This window comes from Caloenas nicobarica, chromosome 13 (genome assembly GCF_036013445.1).
Source record: "Caloenas nicobarica isolate bCalNic1 chromosome 13, bCalNic1.hap1, whole genome shotgun sequence".
NCBI classification, from domain to species: domain Eukaryota; kingdom Metazoa; phylum Chordata; class Aves; order Columbiformes; family Columbidae; genus Caloenas; species Caloenas nicobarica.
In genome coordinates this window covers 6,238,607-6,264,685 of record NC_088257.1, presented here as the reverse complement: position 1 = coordinate 6,264,685, position 26,079 = coordinate 6,238,607, and the positions used below count along the sequence as shown (strand labels likewise).

General features: G+C 44.4%; 2 protein-coding genes across 2 annotated transcripts; one reads left to right on the top strand and one right to left on the bottom strand.

Annotated features, from left to right (window-relative positions):
- Positions 1 to 1,889: 1,889 nt before the first annotated feature.
- Positions 1,890 to 13,984, bottom strand: FAM114A2 (family with sequence similarity 114 member A2). The gene is made up of 14 exons (XM_065643948.1): positions 13,863 to 13,984; positions 12,474 to 12,685; positions 11,887 to 11,986; positions 11,326 to 11,421; positions 10,927 to 11,039; positions 9,841 to 9,975; positions 9,517 to 9,675; positions 7,904 to 8,027; positions 6,859 to 6,938; positions 6,037 to 6,165; positions 5,697 to 5,836; positions 4,857 to 4,929; positions 4,210 to 4,263; positions 1,890 to 3,494 (listed from the first exon to the last, which is right to left on the bottom strand). Exons 2-14 carry the CDS (start codon positions 12,681 to 12,683, stop codon positions 3,393 to 3,395), a joined length of 1,515 nt encoding a protein of 504 aa, XP_065500020.1. The 5' UTR covers positions 12,684 to 12,685; positions 13,863 to 13,984; the 3' UTR covers positions 1,890 to 3,392.
- MFAP3 (microfibril associated protein 3) lies at positions 13,979 to 24,511 on the top strand. Its single transcript, XM_065643949.1, has 3 exons — positions 13,979 to 14,049; positions 18,618 to 19,079; positions 20,447 to 24,511. Exons 2-3 carry the CDS (start codon positions 18,800 to 18,802, stop codon positions 21,190 to 21,192), a joined length of 1,026 nt encoding a protein of 341 aa, XP_065500021.1. The 5' UTR covers positions 13,979 to 14,049; positions 18,618 to 18,799; the 3' UTR covers positions 21,193 to 24,511.
- The last annotated feature ends 1,568 nt before the right edge of the window (positions 24,512 to 26,079 follow it).

Sequence of the window (26,079 nt, the reverse complement as noted above, 5' to 3'; positions counted from 1 at the left end):
TTTGGTGTTGGGACCAGCTGGCATTCAACCCCACTCCGCTGAGCAGCTCCTGCCACTGCTTTAGGAGGATCCTCCCCCACAAACACCATACTCAGCCTTATTTTTAAATGGTGACCTCATTGCTCGCTCCCTGCCAGCCCCAGGTGGTGACCTTGTTGCTCACTCCCTGCCAGCCCCAGCCAGGCTCTCAGTGCTCTGACACATGGGACATAAGCCTGCAGCATCCTCCAGTTCGAGCAGCCCAGGGGACAGCCCTGCCATCGCTCCCTGGACACAGGGACACAAAGCATCACTACAGGGACCTGGCTCTTGGGGATGGCCCTGGCCATCAGGCCAGGCGCAGCCACCAGCATCTTAGAGCGAGGGGTGGCTGCCACCTCCAGCAGGACAGCAGAGTGGCAGCTGTAGGTCCCAGCCCACAAACCTGGCAGGCTCTGCTGTCACCCCGCAGCAGGCACAAAGCTGCCCTGGAAGGAAGGAAAGCCACCTGCCAGCCAGCACCCGAAACACCACCGTACAGCCACCTCCCCACTGCTGCCAAAGCGCAGAGCTGCGAGGGTCTAGCAAAACCCCCAGAAAACAGTAATTAGGAGAGTACTGGGCACTTACATCCTCCATTTCTGTGCCAAGGAGCCTTTGGCTATAGAAGACCAACCTCTGCTTAAATCACATCATCAACTGCTGTTTCTTTAGAATCCAGTGTGCTCACATGGGAGAGAAATGCAGGAGCTCTCCTCTTCCTCCTGCCATGAGTTCTCTGAGTCAGGCCTTTTAATTTGTGTTGGAGGTGGCCTGGGACAGCTGTCCCCATGCTTCAGGCCACCAGTGGCAACACAGGTGCTGCATCTTCCAAATGAGGACAGCTGCTCATCCCATCTGTGGCAGAGGTTTTGCTGCTGCTGAAGTGTTTGAAAAATAAAAAAACGAGTGCCTGGGAAGGTGGTTGAGAAAGGGCTGGGAGCAAGTCCCAAAGCCCATGGGGAGGACTGAGCCTTTTTTATGTTTTAAACCTTTCCACAGCAGCTGCCAGGAAGGAGGTTTTATGGCTGCAAGTAACAGAATTTCTCCCAAGGAAAGAAAATAATTGTGGAAGGCTTTTTCCCCCTCCAAGTCACTGCCAGCATCTTAGCTCTTATCTATTCTCAGCCACCTCTCACCTCCCCAAACACTACCAGAAGTGCTCAAATTACTGCCAGCTCTCATTAGGTTCATGAGCAAGGCAAGGCAGAGCAATAAGATCTCCAGATAGTTGGATGCTGAATTCTGATGAATCCTTTGGGTAGGAAGATTTCAGCAACTGTGGAATTGTTTTTGCTGGTGATCTACTGCAGTCCTTGCACCAGCACACAAATGAAGCTGGTGCACATTTGATTATTGGCTGCTACAACCAAATCCAGGTGGGCACATGACTGAAAGAATTACTGTCTGCATCTTAAAAAAAAAAAAAAAAAAAAAGATCACCTCATTTCCTTTAATTATTAAACTACAACAAAGCACTGCAGGTCAGCAGAATTTATTCGTAAGAAAAGCAGTTGCTGCTCCATAAAACCCCATTGTTTCTTCTTTTCTGACATTTCTGTAAATTTAGACTTTGCAGCAGATGCAGAGCTGCCATTTCACACTGATGCAAGAATGGGGAGCTCGGCTGTGGGAGCTCCCGCTCCCCAGCCTGGGTTCAGAGCCCTTTGCTATGAGACGGTCCCTGCCATGAGAACAGCCCCAGCTGGCCCGGCCCCAGAGCAGCATCCAGCGCTGCAAACACAATCAGGGCTGAGAATTAAAAACTCACAGTTCGTTCTTCTCGTTTCATTTGTGCCCATTGCTATCACGATAGCTCTTAACTGAAATTGTTGTCAAAACAAATCCTTTCTTTAATAATACTCTCAGCGTAAAGAAGAAAAAATATAGTTTATTGTAGTGCAGATTTTTTTTACCCCAGATACACTCAAGTCTGGTTTTCTTTAATATGCAAAAAAAGGCTCTTTGGAGATCTGATCAGTCAAACCAGGACTAAAGCAAGGCTTTTTCCATATCTATAAAATCAGAGGAGCATTAGCCAAAAGGTATTCTAATAATAAAAACACTTCTCTACTGCAGAAACAGAGCAATGTTAAGCCTTCAGTACAGCAGAAATGTGCAAGACCTGCTAAAACCCAGAGGATTTTCAAAATGGGATTTGAGCATCATTGCTACCAACGAGCAAGTAGAGAGGCAGGTGTGACACTAAGTCACCTCTGGTTAAGCTATTCTGGACTTCTTGAAGTTCCATTTTAGCTGTGCATTTCGGCTCTTGTGATTCCAACAGAGGCTGCTCCCTCCCAGCGGGCAGGCTCAAAAGATAGAAACTGCAAAAGGGAACAAAGCAGAGAACTTTCACAGCACATAGAAACAGATACTCTAAGTGGAGCAGCTTCTGAGACAAATTAGGACTCCCGCTAACAGAACCAAATTGCTTCCTCTCCCCCTACTTCAATATACCTTCCAACAAGAAGGAGCATTGCATTACAGTGTTTTTACACAGAAACAGGAGAAAAGCAGTATCTGAGTTTGTGAACAGTCTGTGGCTGACATGTCAAGCTGCACTGAAAAAAGGGAGTCCTCCTACTAAATTCTCTCATTCAATTGCCCAAACAGGAATCAATCCCTTTTAGCCAGTTCTTGTTTATTGCTATAAAGAAAAGTACCCACATTCTTAGGGCCAGATCAGCATTTTCCCAGCTCGTGCTGAAGCAAGCACTCTGCAAGAGAATGAGAAACAGCACCCCAGTGAGATTCCCCATCCCACATCCCTGAGTCACTAACAGGCATCTTCAGGAATCCGGGGCTTCTCTTCAGCAACAGTGGCTCGATAAGGGATCCCCTCTGCTCTATTATTTCCAGCCTAGGAACTGCAAGGTTCATAATCACAAATATTTGCCTCTTCTCGCACCTCCTACCCAATATTCACTTCAACACCAACACAGAGCCATCAGGAACCTAATTATATCTCACTGACTTAAAAAAAAAATCATACCATGATTTTAGCTAACTCTTTAACTAGCCAGCTGCTACTCTTCTCCAGCATTGTCTTCACAGTCTAGAGAGTTTCTCCAAAGAGCTTGTTAACACATACAGCAGAGAGATTTCTGGGAAAAGGTACAGACAGCTCATGAAAACAGAGACGCAATCTGCACTTTAAGTCTGTCACGTTGTCCACCAGCCTGGACTATGCTAATCACATCTCACAACGTGCTGTAAGAGCTGTCATTGTCAGACTGCATTTAATCACCGTTCTTGCAGCAGCAGCAGCGATCAGAGTTAATCTTTTTCTCTTTAATAACAGCCATTACATCATTCTCCAGCATGGAAACTACAACGTGGGAAGGTCAAAAAGTTCTTAATTAGAAGGATTTTTATTGCTGTGATAGTTCCATTCTAGCCTCAATAAGAGAGATCTGCAGCACAGGCAGCAAGAGCTGGAAGGCATCTTGGATATATGAAGCACTGTTTGAAGCCTACGAAAACAAAAATCAAGATACACACATGAATAATTACACTACCAATCAGCTTTACTAATCACATACTCATTTCAAACAGCATTGATGAATGCACATAAACAGAAGGCTAGTGCTTGTTGGATTTTTTAAGGCGTCATTCTAGAAATCAATTAAATATTACATTTTTGAGAAGCTTTGTGCCACTAGGCAGAAAAGCAACTGGCTTAAAAGCCACCAAATAAGATCAGGTGCAATTCAAATGCAGGATACTGTCTTCAATAACAGCTGAGAAGAATTTATTTCAAACTGAAGCACAAATGGAAGAACACACCAACAGGAAACACCCATTTCCTACCACACCTCAGAAGTTTATAAGCATCGAGAACCAACTTAACAGCTGGGAAGTGTTGGGATTCTTGCATGCTAATTTGTGAGCTTGTCTAAGGTTTGATTTTGAACATTTAAATTCTAGAAATCCAGACTGCTGAATTTAATATGTGGCTTCTGACCCATCATAACTGTCAGCTGAGACCACATAAGCCTCACTCTTCACTAACTCATCTCTTGGGCAAATCTACAGACATTTATTAACACTTTTAAGTTATTAGATAGGTAAGCAGCATCTTAGACCATGGGTTAGAGAACTTGGCATGCATAACGATAAAGAAGTGGAAAAAACAGCATATGTATTTTTGAAGTATTAGCTTAAAGTTTTAACTTTAGCATAACTGACCTCTAGAAACACTCCAGTGATTAAGGGATTAAGCACATCTGCTTTCTCTTTGACCTGCAGAGATCAGACATATATTATCCTGATTGAAAATTTGATCACATTTCTTCAAGCAAGATAAAGCTAAATCCTCAGTAAGTTTAAAATTGCCACGTCGCCCTTGACTATAGGAAAGCAAAGTGACAAGGTACAGATGACCTGCCCTGGAGCATGAAAATAAGAACAATGTTACCCACACGTGCCTAACAAAAATCATGTATGAGTACACACGTTACATCTTCAAATGAACTGTGGATAACTGGAGAATTTAGAGAAAATTATATTATCTCCAATAACACCTGAGTGTTTTGGAAAATCCACACAGGATAACCAACCTCATTTTCTTCTGTCTCCTCAGTACTGTCAGCACCAATTCCCACCCCCACTCTGTGCCACACTGAATGCAATTTCTTTCCCTTTTTTCCAAAAGCTCAGTGTACGTTCAGCTGCCAGAGTTGGGGGAACATTGACCTAGAAGATCAGTTCACAGGGCAAAAAAAAAAAAAAAGCATATATAAATGTGCAAACACAAAAAAGCTTCGTAGTGAAGACCCCAAGGCTGTAATCAACTAACCACATCTAATTCCTAGGAACTACAGTCTAACTCTTACCCCTGCAGTCGTTAAGCACGTAGTAAACTCTTTAGAGAAAGTTGACAGTTCTTTACACAGCACAATCGTCATTCTGTGGAAGAAGAGTGGGAAAACCATGTAGTAAATACATTCTACAAGAATAACTTTTTTCTAGCATTCCTCTAAAACAGAAATACCTTTTTTTCCATGCATATAAAGCTAAATTAAACCAAAATTTATATAGAGCATATACACAGTATATGAAGATCCAGAAGTTCCCCAAATAAATTAGGGAGAGTAAAGATGGAAAAATAAATCATTTAAGCAGAAGATCTGAAACAGCATTCAGGACAGACACATCCATTCAAGAAGGAACTGTGCTAACTTGCTTTTTTTTACTGAAAAGTGTCATTTTCTGAAATAGAAAGTACCGCATATTTCATACACTTGCCAAGTATCTCCCAGCATAAAATAAAAATCTCATGTTATGCATTATTGGTAAGACCAATCTACTAATTAGTTGCAGTAATTTTACAATATCACGTTCCTAACATACTAAATGATTAACAAAGAGGTAATTAACAATCACTTTTATACAACCGCCTTGTCAAATTTGAAATGTTTATCTCCTAATTAGCACAAGCTTAGGGCAAACATTCTTCTTGGCTATGTAGAAGTTTCCAAGTAGGGTTTCCTCTTTCTTATCAAGAGAGAGACAGCTGAATTCTGATGGAAGATAGTGATGTCACCCATTGCAACTCTAAGCCCATAAGCAGAATTCAAGAGCCCTGCATCCCATGGATTGGCAAAGAATTATTACACAGTTTAATCAGTATGTTAGTAATTATTTGCTACACATTTGCTAAGAGGTGAACTTACTGTGAAAGGGACTTGGCTCTGTCTGTGGCCGTCACCTCTTGTTTCTGACCATGGAGAAACAAAGCCGCAGTTTTGTGAAACATTTCAATGGCGCATGCTGTCAGTTCAGCCAGGCTTCTTATGGCAAACGCGTGAATATCCTGCAAGAGTTAAAAAAATTCCCCATACCACACAAAAACTAGCAGCTTTTATTATTTAAAACAAGCGAATCACACAATGTACTATCACTACACTGCCCTTTCAGACCTCAGAATCTGCACGGAAATAGAAACCCATAAACTCTGGGAGTCACAACTCTAACTTGGCAGCCAGATACTCCCTTCCTTCATTACTCAGTTACCTCTACTGATTTTTTAGCATCATGGTCACCATCTCCGGATTCTACTTCTTGGTTTTCTTCACTCTCTTTTTCTTCTTTCAGAAGATTACTGTTGAACTGCGCTATCCATTCATAAGCAGATGTCCTCACCTATATGAAGATGTGACACAGTATTAAATGACTGGAATGAAGCTCCCCTGCACACCACAAAAGATGGAGTATTGGATCTCTCTAGAGCAAAGAAACAGCTACGACTCCTGACCTATTGAGGACAAACAGTCCTAGTGCCTTCAGGCCTTTGTAAAGGGTTGGCTGCACTGATGTAGTTGAGGGAAGTCATTTCTCTAGCAGCGAGTGCTGGAGTTTCCCAGCAAGACCACGACTAACAGAGGTGCTTTAAAAAGCTGTCAGCAGAATGCTGCTGCCACTTGGTGGATCTGAAGGGTAGTGAAAGGAAGGCAATTCTACCTCATACCAGCTTCTGAACCCAGTAAAACCAACTGCTCTGTACCAAGAGGAGGGCTTCAGTTCATGACCGTAGGTTATTTTCACTGTGGTGGCTGAAGGCTGACTGCTCCCAGTTATCTTTGCCACCACTTACTACTGCCCAGTGATGGGGCAAAGACACACCGGTGTCTGCTGATGTGGAGCCAAAGACATTACAGAACAAGATTTTGCTCCATAAAGTCAAAGGAAAAGGCCCATTGCTTTTTCCTACCATTGTCAAAGGATCTAAAGCACAGCTCGTTTTCATGCCTTTGACATTTTCACAAGCAAAGCAGGACTGAGCAGCAGTTCCTGTGAGGAATCTCTCCAGCTTTTAGAAGACGGGAAATAACTCACCATGATCAGTTTGTCCGGCTTTGAGGAGATACGTAACTCTGAAAACAACTCTGTTACTTCTTTTGTGAACTCCTCATCTCCTAAAGGACAGGAAAGGAATAAGCAGCACTTCAATGCACAACCAGTTCTGCACAAGTCTGTCAACTGTTTCCTTTATTTCTCTTCGAATCATCACCTCAGGCAAGAGTGCATCAAACCTGGTCTTTTAAAATATAATTTATATGGTAGGTTCAGAAAAAGTGGAGACACCAGTGCCACGTTAGCTTTCGCTTTCTCTATCCTGCTTTTGTAGCTAAAGTAATTCAGTTTGGTGGGTTTTTTTTCTTACAGGCAGCATTTTATAATGCACAAACTTGCACATCACCTTGGAAAGTCTGAAATATCACTTAAAGCCTGTGGTTCTCCTAGTATATATGGCAGGACAGTTGGTCGTAGTGGGGGGGAAGGCTGTGAGATCCATCATGTGCAAAAAGATACATTAAATGTTAAATGATAGCACATGCAAGTGTGTAAGCCCTTCCTGATGAGCCATTTAGGTAAAAGCAATGCAAGAAATTTACATTTAAAGCTGTGTAATCCTCAAAAATCAGATGGCTCTGGTATATGGAGGAACCTCTAAGTCTTTTGGTCTGTGTGGCTAACTCTGGTTTAAAAAATAAATAAGTAAAAAGGCTTTTTGCTTTCCCAGAGATTGGACAACTTTATTCAGTCTTTCCCGCATGGTCAAGGAAACGCAGCATTTCTTTGAATTTGCATCTTGGCTCAAGGTCAGCTGTGTGAACTGCCCAGGAGTCAAGCAACTCTAATCCTGCTCTGGCAAGAAATCGTTCCTGCTACAGAATTAATGCACAGCAGCTTTTCAGAGATAAAGGGTATTGCTACTTGTCATGCTCCTGGCCACAGACGGCTTTAGGATTAAGCATCCCGCTAAAGAATAACTTAACTTTGGCATTGTGCCCCTTGCCAGTGATCAGGGCTGGCTGGTTCTACACTGGGAATTTCTTTGAGAACCAGCTTCTCCAGCCAGGACCTGGGACTCTCTTACCCATCTTTTCTTCCTCTTCTTCTTCAAAGAATTCAGGTAAAGAAAATGCTTCTTTGAGCTGTTCCATTTCCTCCTTCAGTGTGTCCAGCTCTTCTCCATGGAGGGCATTTAGAACCGATCTCACCTGGTTAGGAGTAGCACAGCCAAAGAGAGAATCATAAATCCAACAAGAAAAATAAATAGTATGGAAGATGCAGCACTGGCTTACATCGCATGTAAAAACATCACAGACTGATGTCCATGAGAAAGTGGTATTTTCCTACAGGAAGAAGGAAAGGGGAAAAGACCTATTTGTGAAGCCCCATTAGGTAATCATGGATTCTTAAAGAGTTATTATAGTTTCTTTCATTAAAAAAAGTGAATGACTTCTGGAATTGCATGCTGGTCTGCCCTCCTCCCTGCCCCAAGACAGAAAGGACAATCTCTGCTGTGCTTACAAAACTCTCCTCCAGACCAAGGCAGCAAACAAGTCAGTATGAGGAAAGAGTAATTCATGAAATGTTGTTGAAGACATGCAAGAACTGAGGCTAACTGGGCAAAGAGAATGGCTTTAGGAGCTGAGGACAGGACATAATCATAGAACCATTTAGGTTGGAAAAGACCTTTAAGATCACCAAGTCCAACCATCAAGCTAACACTGCTAAGTCTACCTCTACACCACATTCCTCAGCGCCACATCTACACGTCTGTTAAACTCTTCCAGGGGTGGTGATTCAACAAGCCTGTTCCAATGCCTGACAAACCTTTCCATGAAGAAAATGTTCCCAGTATCCAATCTAAACCTCCTGTGGCGCAACTTTAGGCCATTTGCTCTTGTCCTGTCTCTTGCTACTTGGGAGGAGAGACCAACACCCTTCATGCTACAATCTCCTTTCAGGAAGTTGCAGATAGTGAGAAGGTCTCCCCTCAGCCTCCTTTCCTGCAGGCTGAAACCCCCAGGTCCCTCAGCCGCTCCCCATCACACTTGTGCTCCAGGCCTCTCCCCAGTTTTGTTGCCCTCCTCTGAACTCACTCCAGCACCTCAAGGTCTTTCCTGTAGTGAGGGGCCCAAAACTGAACACAGGATTCGAGGTGGGGCCTCACCAGAGCCAAATACAGTGGGACGATCACTGCCCTAATCCTGATATAAGCCAGGATGCTATTTGCCTTTTTGGCCACCTGGGCACATGCTGGCTCATATTCAGCCGCTGTCACCAACACCGCCAGATCCTTTTCCCCCAGGCAGCTTTCCAGTCCCCTCTCCGAGCCTGTAGCGCTGCCTGGGGTTGTTGTGACCCAAGTGCAGGACCCGGCACTTGGCCTTGTTAAACCTCATACAACTGGCATAAGCCCAACGATCCAGCCGGTCCAGATCCCTCTGTATGGTCCTCCCACCCTCCAGCAGATCAACACTCCCACCCAACTTGATGTCATCTGCAAACTTCCTGAGGGTGCACCTGATCCCCTCATCAAGGTAAACATCAGATCATAATGCAGGGGTTAAAGTGAAGTTGCATAATCAATCGTTTTATAGCAAGTTCTGAGCACTTGATTTTACATATATATGTATTTCTAATATTTTTTCCCTGCTCAGCTGAACTCAAAATAGCTGGCAAATTGCTGAAGGCCATTACCTTTGATTCACTCTCTCTGGAAAGCATCTCTAAGGCCTCCAGATGCGAAAGACCCTGAAACTCATCAAACAGTAACCCATAATGGGCTTTCTTCTCTGTAGCCATGGTAACCTCAGTAGCTGTCTGCTGCTCTTCTTTCTCCTTTGCCTCTCGTAAGACCTGAAAAGGAAAAGCAGAGGACTCAGGTCAGTGTCAGTAGATACAGAATGTGGGAGGAGAAGGCTTTTGGTTCAATAGTAAAAATAGTTGCTTAATGACAAGACTGTAAAAGAAGGGAGAAGAAATGAGAGAAACCAATGAGGAGCTGATATGGAACTGCCATACCTGAGATAATGTAGAGGTTCTGTTCATAAGGCCCTTTGTTTTTTTGAATCCAGGGTCTCCCTCAGCTATTACATCCATTGTCTTTTTCCCAATGAATTCCAAGGCATCCAGACCTCCACTAATAACACTTTTTCCCTAGGAATCAGATTTGGACACAGACAGCACGTAAAACTCACAGACAACTATGCAATTGAAAGAAATTAATTGGGGGATTTATATCAGCAGTGTTATGCCAAACATTCATATAAAAGCCAAACTGGTTCTTGTCACCCTAAAATTCAAGCCTAATCACCACAAAGAGAGCAGAAGGACATGGAAAGAGCCTCAGCACACTATCATCCAACAGTTTAATATAGCACTCAGACAGCTGGAGCAATCTGCTGGGAAATACATTTCTATTTTGTGAACAAGCTGGTTCTCAGCAGACTGAAGTATATAGTTCTCATCCTTCCAATCAGAAAACACTAGACCCGTGGGTTTTGGTTGCTAACTCCTGTTTAAGCCTTAAAAGCAGGCGCAAGCTTTCCATCTGCAGTTCTTTCAGATTCACGGGCAAATCGACAAGACAGCAGATCACAAGAGCACAGTTTCTAAGGGTAATGGGTTCCTTTGAAGTGCATTTCTCATAGTCACAGGAGCAAGCTGATTTCCAAGCAATTTGGGCTAGTTTCACAGAAATTTTTGAAGAGGAATATGGATTTCATCTCTAGACAGTTCGGTGGGAATCAGTGGAAATATTCCAGGAATGAGTCTGACCCTGCATTTACCTGAATACTCTAAAGGCAGCAGAGACAATAGAGTACAGAGGTGACACAGGAATGCATGCACCACACAGTCTGCCTTCATTTTTTTTGTTATGTACCAACACTCAATACAAAACTATCAAAATTCAAGAAAATTTACACATTTAATGCCAGTTAGAAGCAAGGCACAGGTTACAGGCTGTATCAAGGTTGAAGCAATTTCTCACCATTCATCCCACAAAAGTCAAAATTAAAAGTTTCCTTTGACATTTTTTCAGATGAAAGGAAAAAACCTCAGTGCTCTCTTAAACCCGTCTTTTTCCTGCATTCCCAACTCACTCACTGTGCTTTGGACAGCAGTGGAGATGGTTGATAAAACTCCAAGAGCCCCAGCAATAGGAAAGGAACTGACATCGTCAACCGCATCTGTGCTCCCAGCACCAGGATTCTCGCTTCCTGCATCAGAAGGCAGAAAATTAACTCCCTCATTCCCAAAAAAAGATCCTGTCAGCTGCAGAGTGGAGAAAATCAACAAACTTCAAGTGTCAGCCAGGAGCAGGGCTGGAATTGGGATTATTTTCCTACCTACTTTTCAGAGCTACCAGAAATAAGTAATAGAGTATTATTTTAGCACAGAGAGATCTACCTCAATATGCAAGATGCCAACCAAGGTGATGTTATTTTAGGGCTGATTATGTTATGAGAAACGCTTCAATGTTGTTCTTACGCAATAAAAACTGACCTCTTGTAGCATCTCTAGTCTCTGAAGAGATTTCACTAGGACTGGGGATCCCAAGGGTTGTTTCTGCTTTTTCTATGACATTTGAAATACCTTGACCTAGAGAAGACAGCAGTATTACTTTAACCGTGAGATACAACAGAAATTAAAACAGAATCAGGATTAGGGCTGCATATTGGTTTTTTATTATTCTGGATTCCTCCTGCTCAAGACAGTTTACCCTGCACTAAAACCTACTGCTACACAGCTTGCAATGTAATGAACCCAGGTTTCACCTCAGCTTTTTAATCAAGTTGTAACTACCAGCTGAATACCAGTTAAAAATAGCAGCTAAAATCATGCAAACATCCTAAAAACTTGAAAGCAATTTGGCTGTGCATATCTCCTTAATATCACTGTACCTTTTGGTACAAGTTTTGCCTATTACTTGAACAATTCTATTGATATTTTTGCAATAATTGCTGCTATAACAGAAATCCTCTTCTCTAGAAAAAAGCTCAAAAGCACTAGCTTGAGGCATGAGGCGTGGCTGAAATATATATCGAATACCAGAAAGAGCCTTACCTACAGTAGCTACAGTAGCTGACGCAGTTGACAGAAGAGATTTCCCCCAGCTTCCCCAGTACCCCCAACCTGTCTGAACTGGAGCAGGAGCATCTGAGACCTGTAATGAAGAAAAGCAGAAGAGAGTGATTGTCCCGGTTTTAGCTGAGATAGAGTCAATTTTCTTTCTAGTAGCTGTGTTTTGGATTTAGTATGAGAAGAATGTTGACAATACACTGATGTTTTGGTTGTTGCCGGGTAGTCAAGGACTTTTTGGCTTCCCATGCTCTACCCAGTGCAGAAGGAGCAGGGAGGGGGCACAGCTGGAAAAGCTGAGCCACGCTGGCCAAAGGGATATTCCTCACCACATGGCATGATGCTCAGTATATAAACTGGAGTTGGCCGGTCAAATCACAACACTGATGCAAGTATTATGGTGAGAAGAAGAAAACAAGCGGCCTGTGATGTGTAACTTTAGTGCAGCACTTCCTTTTCAGATAAACAGTAATGTGAATTTTCAGTAAAGGAGCGGGGCTTACGCTCAGAATTCTGTGCTCAAAGCCATGAAATGTGACGTGTCATTATTTGGAGCCAGCACAGGAACATACCTTGAGCGTTTCAGCTGGTGGCTTTTCCGTGGCAGAAGGCTGGCTTGGGGGTTTGGGCTCAGGTCTTTTCCGAGTCATAGGCGTAGGCTCAAGCTCTTGCTCTCTCTCTTCCTTACTCTCAGTGCAGCCAACTTCCTCTGCTTTCTGTTCACTTTCATCTTTGTAAGAGGTTTCTTCTTTCAGATTTTCACCACTGTCTCTCTCAGACATGACTATGAACATCCACAGAAAGCAAAGCAGATAAAATATTCACTTCCTTGTACACTTTGACATTAGTTCAAAAGCATCACATTTGTGTTTTAAATAATTAAACACAACTAAGGCAGAAATCCCTTCATGTTGCCACATACACCCACACAAACAGATTATGTTTTTAAGCAAGTGTATACACCAAGTTGCAACCGACTGGAAGAAACGTCACATTTGGAAGTTTAAAGTCCCACAGAAACACGTGGCTTTATCTGATACACCCTCTCCACGAGAAAGAAACAGGTTGCTAACTCCGAAGAGCAAATGAAAAGTACAAAAGGTCCTCAGATAATTAAATCCATTACTTGCTTCACTAAAAAAAAAAAAAGAGGCGAAATTAAATAGCTTGGGATGGCTGGTCGGATACAAGTGGGGATAGCTATCACAAAGTCGAGCAGGCAAGGAGGCAGCAACTGGTTCCCTTCTGTATTTGGGCTGAGCTTCGCCAGGGCGTTACCACCACCCAGGACGTGAAATACACTCCAGCTGCCACAGTTCCGGGCCCTGGCATGGCGCGTTGGGATGACGGTGCCCACGAACCGGGCTGCCACGCCGGGGCCTGCACACGGGGACGGAGGCTTCGCCAGCTGCGGGGCAGAGACCTGCGGGCAGCGCCGGGCCGGGCACCCCCAGCCCCGGCATCGCCCGCTGCGAGCCCGCATGTGCGCCCGCACCCCGAAGCGGCGGCCGGTGATGCCACCAGGGCAGCTGCCCCCGGCCGTGGGGTGTCGGTGGCTTTGACGGCAGGAGAACAGCGCTGGGGGGGGCAGCTCCGGGTGAGGGGCTGGGGACCCCCCACCGTGTCCCCATCGCCCCCCACCATGTCCCCATCACCCCCCGCACCCCCGGGCCCGGTCATCGTCCCCCGCAGCCCGGTGACCCCCGCGGGCTCGGCCCCCTCGGGCACCTCCAGCCCTGGGGCCGCCCCCAGGGTCCCATAACCCCCCGCATGGGGCTGCCTGACCCACAGGCCCCCCAAAGCCGCCTCACGGTATTTCTGCCCCATCGGGGCACCTCCGGGTGCCCACAGCCCCCCCGCGGTACCGCCTGCCCCACGGGGGACTCCCCAGAGGCCCCTCCCCGTGGGACCCTCCGGTTCCCCCCGAGCCGCCTGTGCCCCCACCCCGGCCCCCGCCTCACCCGCCGGGCTGGGCCGCCCCGCCAGCTCCGCGCTCCCCACACCGGGCGGACCGTGACCATAGAGGCGCGGCGCAGAGCGGCACCCGCCGGCTGGCCCCGGAAGCGCGTCTCGGCCCGGAAGAGCGCCCGGAGAAGCGCATCCGGGCGGCGGGGCCGGCGGTGGCGGAGCTGCGCGGCGGGGCTCCCGGTGAGAGCGGCACCGGCGCCACCGCGCCACGGGGGCGGCGCCAGCTTGGACCTGGCGACGCCGGAGTCGGGGGGAACGGTGCAGCGGCGCGCAGGCCCTGCCCGCCCGTCCCGCTGCGGCGGGAGGAGCCGGGGGCCCGTGCCGTACCTCGCTTTTGGGCACAGAAATGCTGCCGGGGGGTGGCGGCGCGGTGTTGTGGCGTGACGTCAGGCCCCTGTGATGTCATGACGCGTGACGTCATGCCAGGGGGGGCGGTGTTCGCGGTGCTTCCCGCAGCTGCAGCGGGGCCGCTCCGCGGGTGGACGCGAGTGGGGCCGGGGCCGCTCGGGGCGGGTTCTGCGCAGCGGGGGTTTGTGCCCGAGCGGTTGGAGCTGACGGAGGGAAAGCGGCTGGTTCTTGTGTGTGGCCCATCCCGTGTCCTTCGTGGGTGGCCCCGTGACACGTGTCAGCCAAGGGACAACGCGCGGGGCGAACCCCCACGTCACATCAGCCACACGTGGTGAGATCTGCTCAGGTCTCCTGTCAATTTGCTCCTCATGTTGTTTTCTGGGGCTGTGGGTCCCTTGTTCCCGGAGCCTTCGCTGGTCCCAGCACAGGGTGAACCCTCCCTGCAGCCTCTGGGCACACCCGTGGTGGTCTCGTCAGACCGCTCCATCTATTTTCACAAACTTCCCAGGAGTTAATGTCTTCGGGGCTCTGCCATGTGCTGTTCCCCGATTTGAAAAGGGAGGGACCAGACTCTTTTTAGTGGTGCCCAGTGATAGGGTGAGGGGCAATGGGCACAGACTGAAGCATGGGAGGTTCCACCTGAATATGAGGAGAAACTTCTTTACTTTGAGGTGCCAGAGCCCTGGAACAGGTTGTGGAGTCTCCTTCTCTGGAGACATTCAAACCCACTTGGACACATTCCTGTGTGATCTGCTCTGGTGAACCTGCTTTAGCAGGTGGGTTGGACTGGATGATCTCCAGAGGTCCATTCTAAGCCAACCAGTTTGTGATTCTGTGAAAGAGTCAGAGGGGCCTCGCGGGATGGGCACAGCAGCCTGTTTCCTGCAAGAAATCACGCTGCAAGTAGGAAGGTGTGCTCTGTGCAAAAGTGATCCATTTAGATCTATTTAGTGTGCATTGTTACCCATTAGCTTGTTGTAAATGCTAAAATACATTTCTACATCACGTGCCAGAAGTGGGAGTCTGTCAGTCTGTGGTCGGTCAGGTGTGTCCCGGTTTATTGCTTCGCTTTTCTCCAGCTATGAAATGATGTTATGAGCAGAGAATGTAAAGCCGTATAACTTGCAACCTCTTGGGCCGCAATTTTGCTGTGCCTTATAAATGTGTGTAATTTTAAGCACTATCAGTACTTCCATTGACCTCAGTGGGACTACTTAGCGTGCTCTCAGTTCAACAGACAGGCGTTTTTTCAGGATAAGAGCCAAAGATGACTCATACAAGCGTATGCATCACGGATTTTTATGTTTCCATCACTATTTGTTGTTACAACTTACTGTTTAATAAAGGTTAAATATGTTCAGCTCAACTTCAGGTTCAGTTGTAAAATAGCCAGTTTCTATTCTGCACATTTCATCTTGCTTGGGCTTAATGCTCTCTAGAAGAATTGTGATGTTGGCACTGCTCTCGCTTTATCCTTTTTGGATCCTTTATCAGCTCCAGCAGCTGTTTTGCATAAGTGTGATGGCTGAAGAATATGGATTTCGCAAATCATTTTATTTTTCCCTGCACTTGGCAGTGAGAGATCATTGTCTGCTTAGCAATAATGGCTTTTCCAAAAGCGAAATGCGACAAACAATTTCTAATAAATCAGACCTCGAAGAGTTTAGTAGTAAAATTCAATGACCCATCACCAATGTTTTATACATTATGCAAGCTCAGTGCAAATATGGTGGAGAGCATATGCAATTACTCAAGATAATTATCTTATTCTTATGAGGGAAAATGTTGCTGGGTATTTTTTGTGTTAAATAATTAACTGAGGTTCCTAATGTCATTTTAGCAGGAGTGTCACAGACACTTGGAAATTTAATAACTTGAATTTAATAATTTAAAATGATAATAACGCAGGCAAAGTACCGGAGGTACTGGAATTACTCTCTGATAAATCTGAAACATTATTAGTGGGGAGGTTATTGTTTTGGAAGACTGGAGGTTATTTTGTGTGTTTGATTCGATCCTGAAGATGAGGGTTTGCTTCATTGCCGAGCTCTCATCAGCTGTAGCAACATCAAACGCTGTGAAGTCACGTCCTGATGCGTGTGAAAGCCGTGAGGTGCAGCAGGATTTTTAAGTGACGGCAGGCGGGTGGTTGGGTGATGTGCGTTGAAGATCTGTGACCACAGCACCCCACGGCACAAGCCGTGACAGACGCTCAGATGGCAACCCTGGCTATCTCCGCTGTCAGTGGTCCACAAACCACTAAAAACCTGCAGCCTGCCTGCAGGAAATCTGCACGGGGTTACCAAAATAAGCAGATCAGTTGTCAGCGGCCTTCTGGAGGCTCTGAAACCCTCAGAAAACACTCAGGGTCTAAAGAAGGAAGGCTAAAACCACTCGTCAAACAGAAGATCAGTTGTTGATCAGTACTGGGTTTTTTTCAGCCCCATGCAGTCGATGTGGCTGGGATGCTCATCTCCAGATGCCGCAGGACTCGGTAGCGCTTTCCATAGTGTGTAACTGGTGAAAAACTGGAATGAAAGAGGCCTTGGTGCTTTGGTAACTGTTTAGCTGCGGGAAAGTAGTTTCTTCGGCATGACAGTACAGTTGAGTTCTTGGCGCTGGTCTCGAATGGGCAAGAGGCATGACAGAAAAAAGAGAGGGGCCAATAAAAAAAAAAGAAAAAAGGGAAGATGGAGGGATCGGTGTTTCCACAGAACAAGTGGAGGGCCCGTTTTCCAATGTCTCTTGCAAGATTCAGTGAGTGAGTGGGTTAGTCCAGCCTGAAGAAGAGCTGGACACAGCTGCTTTGCCTGCTTTGTTAAATGGGATTTGGCAATAGCTGCAACAGAAATGGGGCAGGTACACATTTCTCATTGACGTCGAGTCTGGAATCTGGTTTGATCTTTGCCAAAATAACTGAAAAAATGCCTTGTCTGGGTAGTGCATTACAAGTTTTCCTGTTCTGAATACACTTATTTTTTCTCTGCTGAATAGACAATTAGTACAAATCACCTGTATTTATTTATAGTAAATTATTTTTTTAAGTGATAAGATTTCTGTCTGCTTTAGGCAGTGTTAACCAGGGATTCTGAAAGGCTGAGAAGGGTCTGCATTATTTATTAGGAAAATATATTCCTTTGTATTGTGATATTTATGAAATTCAACTCTACTAGCATTTGTTATTGGAAGAAGGCAAGATGGTAAATTTGAAGTCACAGTCAACAGGATGGAGTGATATTCTTTAAGATAAGATTTTAGCTTATGGGTTCTCTACTTTGTAAATTGTTTTTTAGGGCTCTGGAGCAGTCTAGATGGAATCAGAACTTCAGGGAATGCATATTTGATTAGAAATTTCCTTGAATCTAGCTTCCAGGAAAATTGATTACAGATTTTCTCTTATCGGTGTCATCTCATTTTTGTTACAAGTTGGTTTTATTTTGGCTTTTAAAACCGGAAAATCCTAATGTCTTAAAATATCTTTTGCGAACATTATTTGACGAGTGTGAGTTCTATCCCTAGACAAAACAATTTTTCAAATTGCTGTGAAAAATGGGGCAGCATTTGGGTAGAGAAGATGATAAACAAGATACAACCACTGAGATGTAGCACCATAAAGTAAAAGATTTTCAGCAGGAGCTTATTGTAAAACAAACAAGACAAAAAGAGGCAGAGTTAGAAAATACAGCAGCAGCAAGAGAGATTGCAAAAAAGGAAGGGTGTTTGGACATCTGTGTCCTGATATTCAGAAATACGTGTCCTGACTTCCTCTCTGTGGCTGTAGATAACTGCCAGCAGAATTTTCCCACTGCTGAAAATTATAAGGATCTTGTTTAGTATTTAGACATATAACACTGACTGTGACTCTAAAATCAAGTAAGTGGATGTATAAATGCTAAAAATGAGATGTGTTTGTGCTTTGTTTTTTCTCTAGGTGCTAAATGAAAGACTGGCTTTAGAAAGCCAGGGCTTAAGAGCACTTTGATATTGGTGGAGAGGGAGGCAGAAATTATTTCCTCTTTCTTGCTTTTCTTCCTCTGTTAAGAAACCACTTTTTCTTTGTTAACAAATGCAGAATCCACTTTCTGACCCTAACGATAGTTATGCATTTCGAGTAGACCGAACATTTTGTTCTTTTTTTAAAACCCTTTTCCCCTTAATGATTATCGTTCCTGAGATTACGTATTTGGATGGGAAGATGAACATCTAGAGGACTGAAGGTTGTGCTAATGCCTTCTTACCCTCATTTTGTAACCGTGTTCTGAGCAAAGCTCTGATTTGAAACCTCTCGGCTGACACTTTATTTTATGCTAATTGAAATCTGTTTACTGGAAATGAAACTTGAATACACCATAAGCTTTCTATCATTAATAAGCCTAATTAATTTTCTTTTTTTTTTTCAGTTGGATTTCCAGTTTCCGCTTCTAATATTGATGGTCTTGAAAGTGCATTTGGATCCAAGACATTTTCTATCACTGAACAAATCAAGAGCCTCCTCTCCTATCTCAGACCAATGCAGACAGCTTAGTGTCATATGAAGTCATTTCTCCAAATTAAATGAAAAAAGAATTTTCTCTGGCTTTCCATGAAGCTCAGCTACTGCCTGTTAATTTTAACTGTTAGTGCTGATCTTTCAATTGGATTTACACTGGAAAATGTAGCTTCTAACAGGACAGTTGCTTTTGAGTCTTTCAATGCATCACTTCATACAGTGTCTCCAGCTTTACTGAGTTCTCCAGCACACCATGATCTCATAGCCAAAGAGGGGACCAGTATTTTAATTGAATGTAAACTGAACATCAGCCAGCATGAATATATTCTCTGGTACAACTCCAGAGGACACCTGCTTGAACAGAATGACGAAGGTGAGCTTTCCTGCTGGTTTTTGTCCTTCGGTATTCCCCTTTTACACAGTGTCTGAAAACCTCTGGAACTTTATTATCATTTTCTCTTCCTATCCTCCCATTTTCACAGTTGGGAGATAAGGAGAGAGCAAGACAAAGCCCTTTGCCCTCTGGCATGTGAATTATACCTGAGTTCTTCTGTCCTGGCCCATCCATCCCGTTGTGGTGCCCCGCAGAATCAATTCATTCAAGAGGCATCACAGTATTCAATACAGAAGAAATGAATATGAATCTGCATCCTACGAGATAGTAACTGATTTTTTTTATTTGTTATTGCTCTGGGTTATATTATATTTTTCCAAACACATGACTTAAAGACAGTTCTCCACAACTTGTGACCTTTTCCAGCTGGCAATCAGTGCTTTAATTTTGTTACAGGATTTTTTAAAGCATGAGGTAACTTACTAAATTTATTTTCTGGTTTGTGCACCAGTGAGACTGTGGAAACTAACGCAATTTGTAATGGCCAGTGATGAAATACGTGCTACTTAACCCTTTTATACAGAGTAAGAATGTATCTTCCTAGCCGTTGGCTCTTATAGTTCTGTCCCTGTAGTTTTTAATTTTCAAAAAATAATGTATTTTAGAGATGCATGTGGTTTTCTCTACCCTATTAGTATTAATGAAGGTCATTGAGCTAATTGATAGGATCTCCTCAGAGGCTTTCTGCCTTAAGTATTCAGTAACCTCTTAGTAGTTATAATGCCATTTGGAGATTAGTTCAAAGTAGAGTAATTAGAAAAATGAGTTATGAAAAGTTTTCCCCCTAAGTTATAAATGCATAGGAAATACTGTATAAAGCTCGTTTCTTTTATTGATTTCTTTATACATGGATTTCGTATATCAGCACTGCATGCTCAGCAGAAAACTGTCTTAAGAAAATCCTGGGTTCTTTTGCCAGCAGAGCCATTTACAGACTCTGATCTTTTTCATGGGTCACTTGGCTTTTGACTCCGAATGTGTGGAAAATTAGACTTTATAGAGGACAGTCTTTCAACATAGTGTTACACAGCAGGTGAGAAGCACTAGTTAAGAATTGGGTTCGCTGTGAGAAGGAGCTAGCAGTCCAAAAGCATGTAAGAAACTGCAGATGAGAGAAACCGGAGTAGCAAACGTGCCGAATAACTTACCATAAAGCAGTAGGACTGGTGACTGGGTTACGGCTTTCTGTCTCTCACGCCCAAAAAGGAAATTTCAATCCTTGCTGCACTGTTTCTATGATGCTAGACATGGACTGCTTACTTCCACGCGCTGTCTCCTGTTGATGGAGCAAACAACATGTGTAATTTTTGTTTCATTAGCTCACTTTATTTCTTTCGAATCTGCAGGTGGCCGGTGGAGGATTGCTGATAATTCCCTTAACATCACAAAGGTCAAGTTTGCTGACCGGGGGCGATACACGTGTGCAGCTGTTGGTCGTAATGACACCTTGTATTACGCAGTCACCCTGAGGGTTATCTTCACCTCGGGAGACATGAGTATCTACTACATGATCGTGTGCCTCGTTGCCTTTGCTATCACCCTCATTTTAAACATAACCCGTCTGTGCATGATGAGCAGTCACCTCCGCAAAACCGAGAAGGCCATCAATGAGTTCTTCAGGACGGAAGGGGCTGAGAAGCTTCAGAAGGCTTTTGAGATAGCCAAGCGGATCCCCATCATTACATCTGCCAAAACACTCGAGTTGGCCAAAGTCACTCAGTTTAAAACCATGGAGTTTGCTCGGTACATTGAAGAGCTCGCCAGGAGCATTCCCCTTCCGCCGCTGATCCTGAACTGCAGGGCTTTCATGGAGGAGATCTTCGAGGCTGTGCGCGTTGACGATCCCGATGAAGTTGGTGTGGAGGAAAAACAACCCCAAGCCTGCGGTACTCAAGCTGCGATATACCCCGTCAACCCAGAGATCAAGCGCAGCATTTCACCAGCCGGGGATTCAGATGATGGGTCCGTGAGCGAACAAGGTCAAGAGATCGCCGTTCAGGTGTCCATTCACCCGCAGTCCGAAGTGCAGAGCATCGACACTGTTTCTCACGACAGCTGCCAGTTTGCACCTTCTGAGGAAGGCACCTGCTGAGTCCGGCAGTTCGCTGTTGTGAAGGAAGCACAGGTGACCCTGGGATACTGCGAGAAAAGGGTCTGCAAACAACCTGCCTCAGTCCCATATGCACAAGAGTTTTCTAAATTGCCAAGTGCCAGAACTGCTACTGAAATATGTGTTTTCTGTCAGTGTTGATCTAACGATGTCCAGTCTGTTAGAGAAGACAATTTGGAATGTTGTGCAGTGGCTTTTCTTTTTAAAGCAAGCTTGCTATACTTAAAATATTTACAAAACAGGAATTCTTTGTCCTTGGCTCCTTGGTAGCTTCTAATACTTCTGACTTGTATTAGAAGTGGCCAAGCCAAGCAGTACCACTTGCAATAAGATCTTTTCCTTTGTGAACTCTTTTCTTCCTTCACGAAGTGGAGCTGGAATTCCTTTGAGTCAGTGTTGTTGTCCTGATGAATTGAGTGGTGTGCTCTTTTTGAATTGCCTCTTGGTGCGTGTAGCCCATCAGACTATGGTGAGCTCGAACAAATAAATCTGTTTTGTGTCATGTGCTTTGATGTCGCTATCAAAATGTACTGTACTGAGGAATAGTGCCAGGATCTGCTGCTGGATTAAATGAATTGTAGTGGTTTTAAAGCAGCTTAGAGAACAACCAGGTAGTCTCAGTTTTCTCTGGATCTGCAGAAAACTTGTACGTACTCCAAGTGTGCAAAAAGCAGATCGTTGTGACAAAGCTTGTCGCTTGAACTAGGTGCTGATTGCCGAAGCGCCTTACCCTGGTGCTGTCTTACAGAATGGAGCAGTAACAGCACTGCCGGCACTGTCTGCCTTTTGACTTTGCTGATTTCATTCACTATAGAAAATCCAAAGTTTTATATTGTATTTAACATTGTTGTGAGGAAAAAAAGGACAGTTATCGCGTAGTGGCATAATTGAAAAACTATTTCATCTACAGATCAGGTGTCTCAGGCGCTTCTTTGGGAACAGCATTATAATAAAGGAGGTGAAAAGCAGTGACACTCCTTTCGCTCTGGCCAGTGTTTTCAGAACACAGTGAAGAGAGCGCGGTTCGCGGAGCTGTGTACAGGAGCAGAGGAACCCGCTGAACCTGTCCCATCTCTCCTGAGAAGGGGTGGCAGAGGGAGAGGTGCAGGTGCCGACGTACGTACACAACGTAGGTGCGTCACTGAGGATCTCCCCGTGACTCCCTCAGCTGTGGAGATCCAGCCTCGAGGAATCAGTGCAGATGGGAATCTAGTTTCTTTTTTTGCTCTTCGGTGCTGATTTTTTTTTTTTCTCCTTAACATATGTAAGTTGTATCACTTAAATAGCATTTTATATCCTGTTGAGATTTAGTACATGTAAGGCTTGTAAGCACTCCACAAATTAATTTCTTACAACTACTGGAAGCATATTGCCATATAATTTTAACAACTTGGCAACAGGAGCACCATTTAATTTCCCACAACTCTTTTTTCTTTCCTTATTATTACAGAAATGTCAGTTGAACAAGTGATTCTGGATGGCTTCTCAGGATTCTTAAGAGGATTTGACATTACATTTACATGAGTAGAGATGGAAAACAAGTAGGCACAGTGGTAATAACAGGGTGGGGCCGTCTGTTGTAATGCGTGCTTGTAAAAAAGGGTCTGAACAAATTATATTTATTGTATCATGTCAGAGAATGGGAAACTGAAGCATCTATTACTATTTTAAACTACATTCTGGGGAAAGTTCTGCAGTCAGACACCAGTAAATGCAGCTGAATTAAGGGTAAGGGCGGTGTTGGTCAGGAAGAACAGGCCCAGCCTTGGGTACTGTTGCTTTCCCACCAGCTTGGTACCATTTCCAAGCCTGTAGCAAACTGTGTCCGCTTCAGGGAGTAAAGCCTTGTGTAGACACAGACAGTAGCTACTACCCTCAACAGTGACTTCTTTTTTACTTCCATGTTTGATGACACTTTATGTCCAGGTGAAAAGTTTGTGTCGTTTTGTGTAACCTGTCTGGTTTCTTTAAGTTTTTTGAGGTGATCAGTGTTAAAAGATACTCTTGTGGATAAACGCCTAGTTCTCTTAGAAGCCTTGCTGAGATGCTGCTGGCTTCACTTCTGTGCTACAACGAGCTCTTCAGGTCTGTGGCACATGCACGAGTGGAGATTTGGGGGTTTGCACCATATTGGTTGTCCTAGTTGAAAGAGGTGAAGGCTGCAAGAGAGAATGATCTGTTTAATCTCCTTTGTGCCACAGGCCATCAGGATTGTACCCGCACCTGCCTTTTTTCCCCATAAACAGCTCTCCCTGCTTTTGTGGAACTGTTGCATTATATATGGCAGTAGCATCTTGGACATTTTGCCCCAAACTACTTAGGCAACATGGCGATGCAGCTACAAAGTCAAAGCTCCATTTAATTGCTTCCTAAGAAGCAGTTGTGCAGTCGCGATTGACAGATGTCTCATCAGAAGCAGCAGCTTACAGGCAGCAGAATGACACCAGAGGCGTGTCAGATAGGTGTCAAGAGAGCAGTTTCTAGCTTAGGTCAATCTGTTCTTTGATTTTTATACTTTCTTTACAGAGCTCTGGGTTCTTACTAAGCACAGTTACTTGGTGTCTATGTGTCCTGTTGCTGGTGGAGAGGAAACAATGACCATGCGTAAAGGTCCTTGGAAATGCAGTTGCAGTGTCAATTGCTGGATAGCAAAGCTCAGAGTTTTCCTGAATTATTACAGGATTTTTTTCACTAATTTCATTCCTGGGAAGAAGGCTGTTTTGTAAGGATTTCAGTAAATCGGGAGTACCTGCTACACGTAGGAACTGATCCTACTCCCACTGAATTTAATTAGAGCAGATTTGAAGCTCCAGTGTATTTTACAAACAATATTACAGGATTTTTATCCATCTGAAAGGAAGGATGGTGGCGATGTTATGTGGTAAATGTAATTTCCAGAGAATGAAACCTGACGCTGGTTTCCAAACAACTTGTGAACTGTTCTTGTTATCTGAAGCAGATGTGTGCACTTATATTTGCTTGATGCATCTAATTGAACATTAATATTGAAAGATTATGTAAATCAGTGTTTCTCTCTTAACTTTTTGTAGGACAAGGAGAGTCTACAGTGGTTTTATTGCTTTAAACTAAATTCTTTGACAATCACAGGCTATTTTATCTCTTCTTTGTGACTTATTTTCATTTTAAATAATGCAAAACCTCCTCGTTATCCAAGAGTACCTAAAACTAACTTTGTAGTGGTTATTTGTATTACCTGGATTGTAATGTAAGTGTTTAATGTAACCATGTAGGATTTCATACTTTCATAAAATGAATTGGTAGGTTTGCAAAATAAATTAAAAACAAAAGCCTCAGTTTGTTTGAGTTTTCTTTTTTGTCCCTAAGGGGTGATGAGTAGCTGTGTACCAGGGGTTAAACAGCAGCTGTATTCAACTCAGCAGAATATTGTTACCAGCCTGACAAAGGTTGTTGGGATGTTCTGTCACCTGACAGACCCTTCCTGCCATGACATCTTTGGGTCTGTCATTTTTTTATGTCTCAAAGTCCTCAGCAGCATCTGTAATAATTGTTACCAGCTGCATTGACAACTGGTTACAGACCTGAAATGGTTTCAGGAAGGCCCATGTGTTCTTGATTTCACTTTTGCAAGCTAAAGGGTGATTGCGAAGTGCAGTGACCTTCACCCACAGAACTGCATTTTCTGTTCATACCCTTTTCATGGGATTGTACTATTCTATATTGTAATCACCTTTTGGTTTTTTTTTTAATCCTCTTCAAAACCCAGTACACTTGGACACAACTTATCTCCTAAAAGGCAACACAGCACAAACGTGCAGTATCTGAAGCCTTCCAGTGACCAAGTCTGTGCCGCTGTTTTTGCAATGAGTTGCTGAGGTGGCATAAAGAAATTCCCACTCCTGTGCTGAGGGCAGCGTGTGGGCTGCTCGTGCTCTGCGTCCCCAGAGCTGGAGATGTAGGTCTGACTTAACCCTTCCTCTTTGCTAGCCAGTGGTTTATTAAATAACACCGGGAGGGAATAGGATCCCCTGGGGTGCTGTGCTAAGGATACTGAGAGTGGGAGGGAGGGGGCCAGCACACCTCATTTCGGTGACCAGGCTTGGGGTCCTGCTCCCTTGGCAATCAATTCAGAGCATTAAACTCTGCCTGGGGATGATCCCAAGCCCCCGCCTAAGCAGAGCACTTACCTACCACCACTGGTTACACTGGGAAGCCGTATTTCCCATGTGAGTGCGTGATGTTGCACGATATGGATGTCTTCCCTATGGGCATGTCCTGCAGCTCAGAATACAAGTGCCCCCAGTTAAGTTTAAACTGCAATCCCCACCCCTCCAACACCAAAAATCAGCTTGCCGAGAAACTCTGTATAATATGGCCAGTGGCACTGTGCAAGTGTGAATGAGAGCAGACTTCACCCACATTGCTTTTAAAGAATAGTCTCTGGTTGCCCAGTCTCTGCACAAAGCAGATAATAGAATCAAAGCTGAATCTTGAGGATTTTTCCATGAGAATCAGGTGCTTAAAGGAAGAATTATTGGACCCATACTCCTCAGGCTGGGTCAATGTTCAGTCAGCATCTGCTTTCTATCTCCATATTATGAGATATGCATGAATGATAAGTTTCTCAAAGTTCCTGTAACCTGACCCTTCATGATCCTATCCACAATGAATGAATTCATCTGCATGAATTTAAAGTATTTTTCCATTTGGATACCAACAGGTCATTGAAAAGAGAGCTGTGCTAAAGATCATTGTACTTTTATTTTAGGTGTACTCCTTAAAAAATACATTTTTTTCTTAATGTTGCATCGCTCTCACCACATGAGTCAAGTCTCCTGCTGGGGACACCACCATGTCATTCAACTCAGGCAAGTTACAGCTTTAGCGACT

Coding starts and splice junctions, on each gene's coding strand:
- MFAP3 (XM_065643949.1), top strand. CDS start 18,800: ATGAAGCTCAGCTACTGCCTGTTAATTTTAACTGTTAGTGCTGATCTT. Junction 19,080..20,446: donor GCTTGAACAGAATGACGAAG/GTGAGCTTTCCT, acceptor TCGAATCTGCAG/GTGGCCGGTGGAGGATTGCT.
- FAM114A2 (XM_065643948.1), bottom strand. CDS start 12,683: ATGTCTGAGAGAGACAGTGGTGAAAATCTGAAAGAAGAAACCTCTTAC. Junction 9,676..9,840: donor GAACCTCTACATTATCTCAG/GTATGGCAGTTC, acceptor TTTCCTTTTCAG/GTCTTACGAGAGGCAAAGGA. Junction 6,166..6,858: donor AGCCGGACAAACTGATCATG/GTGAGTTATTTC, acceptor ATCTTCATATAG/GTGAGGACATCTGCTTATGA.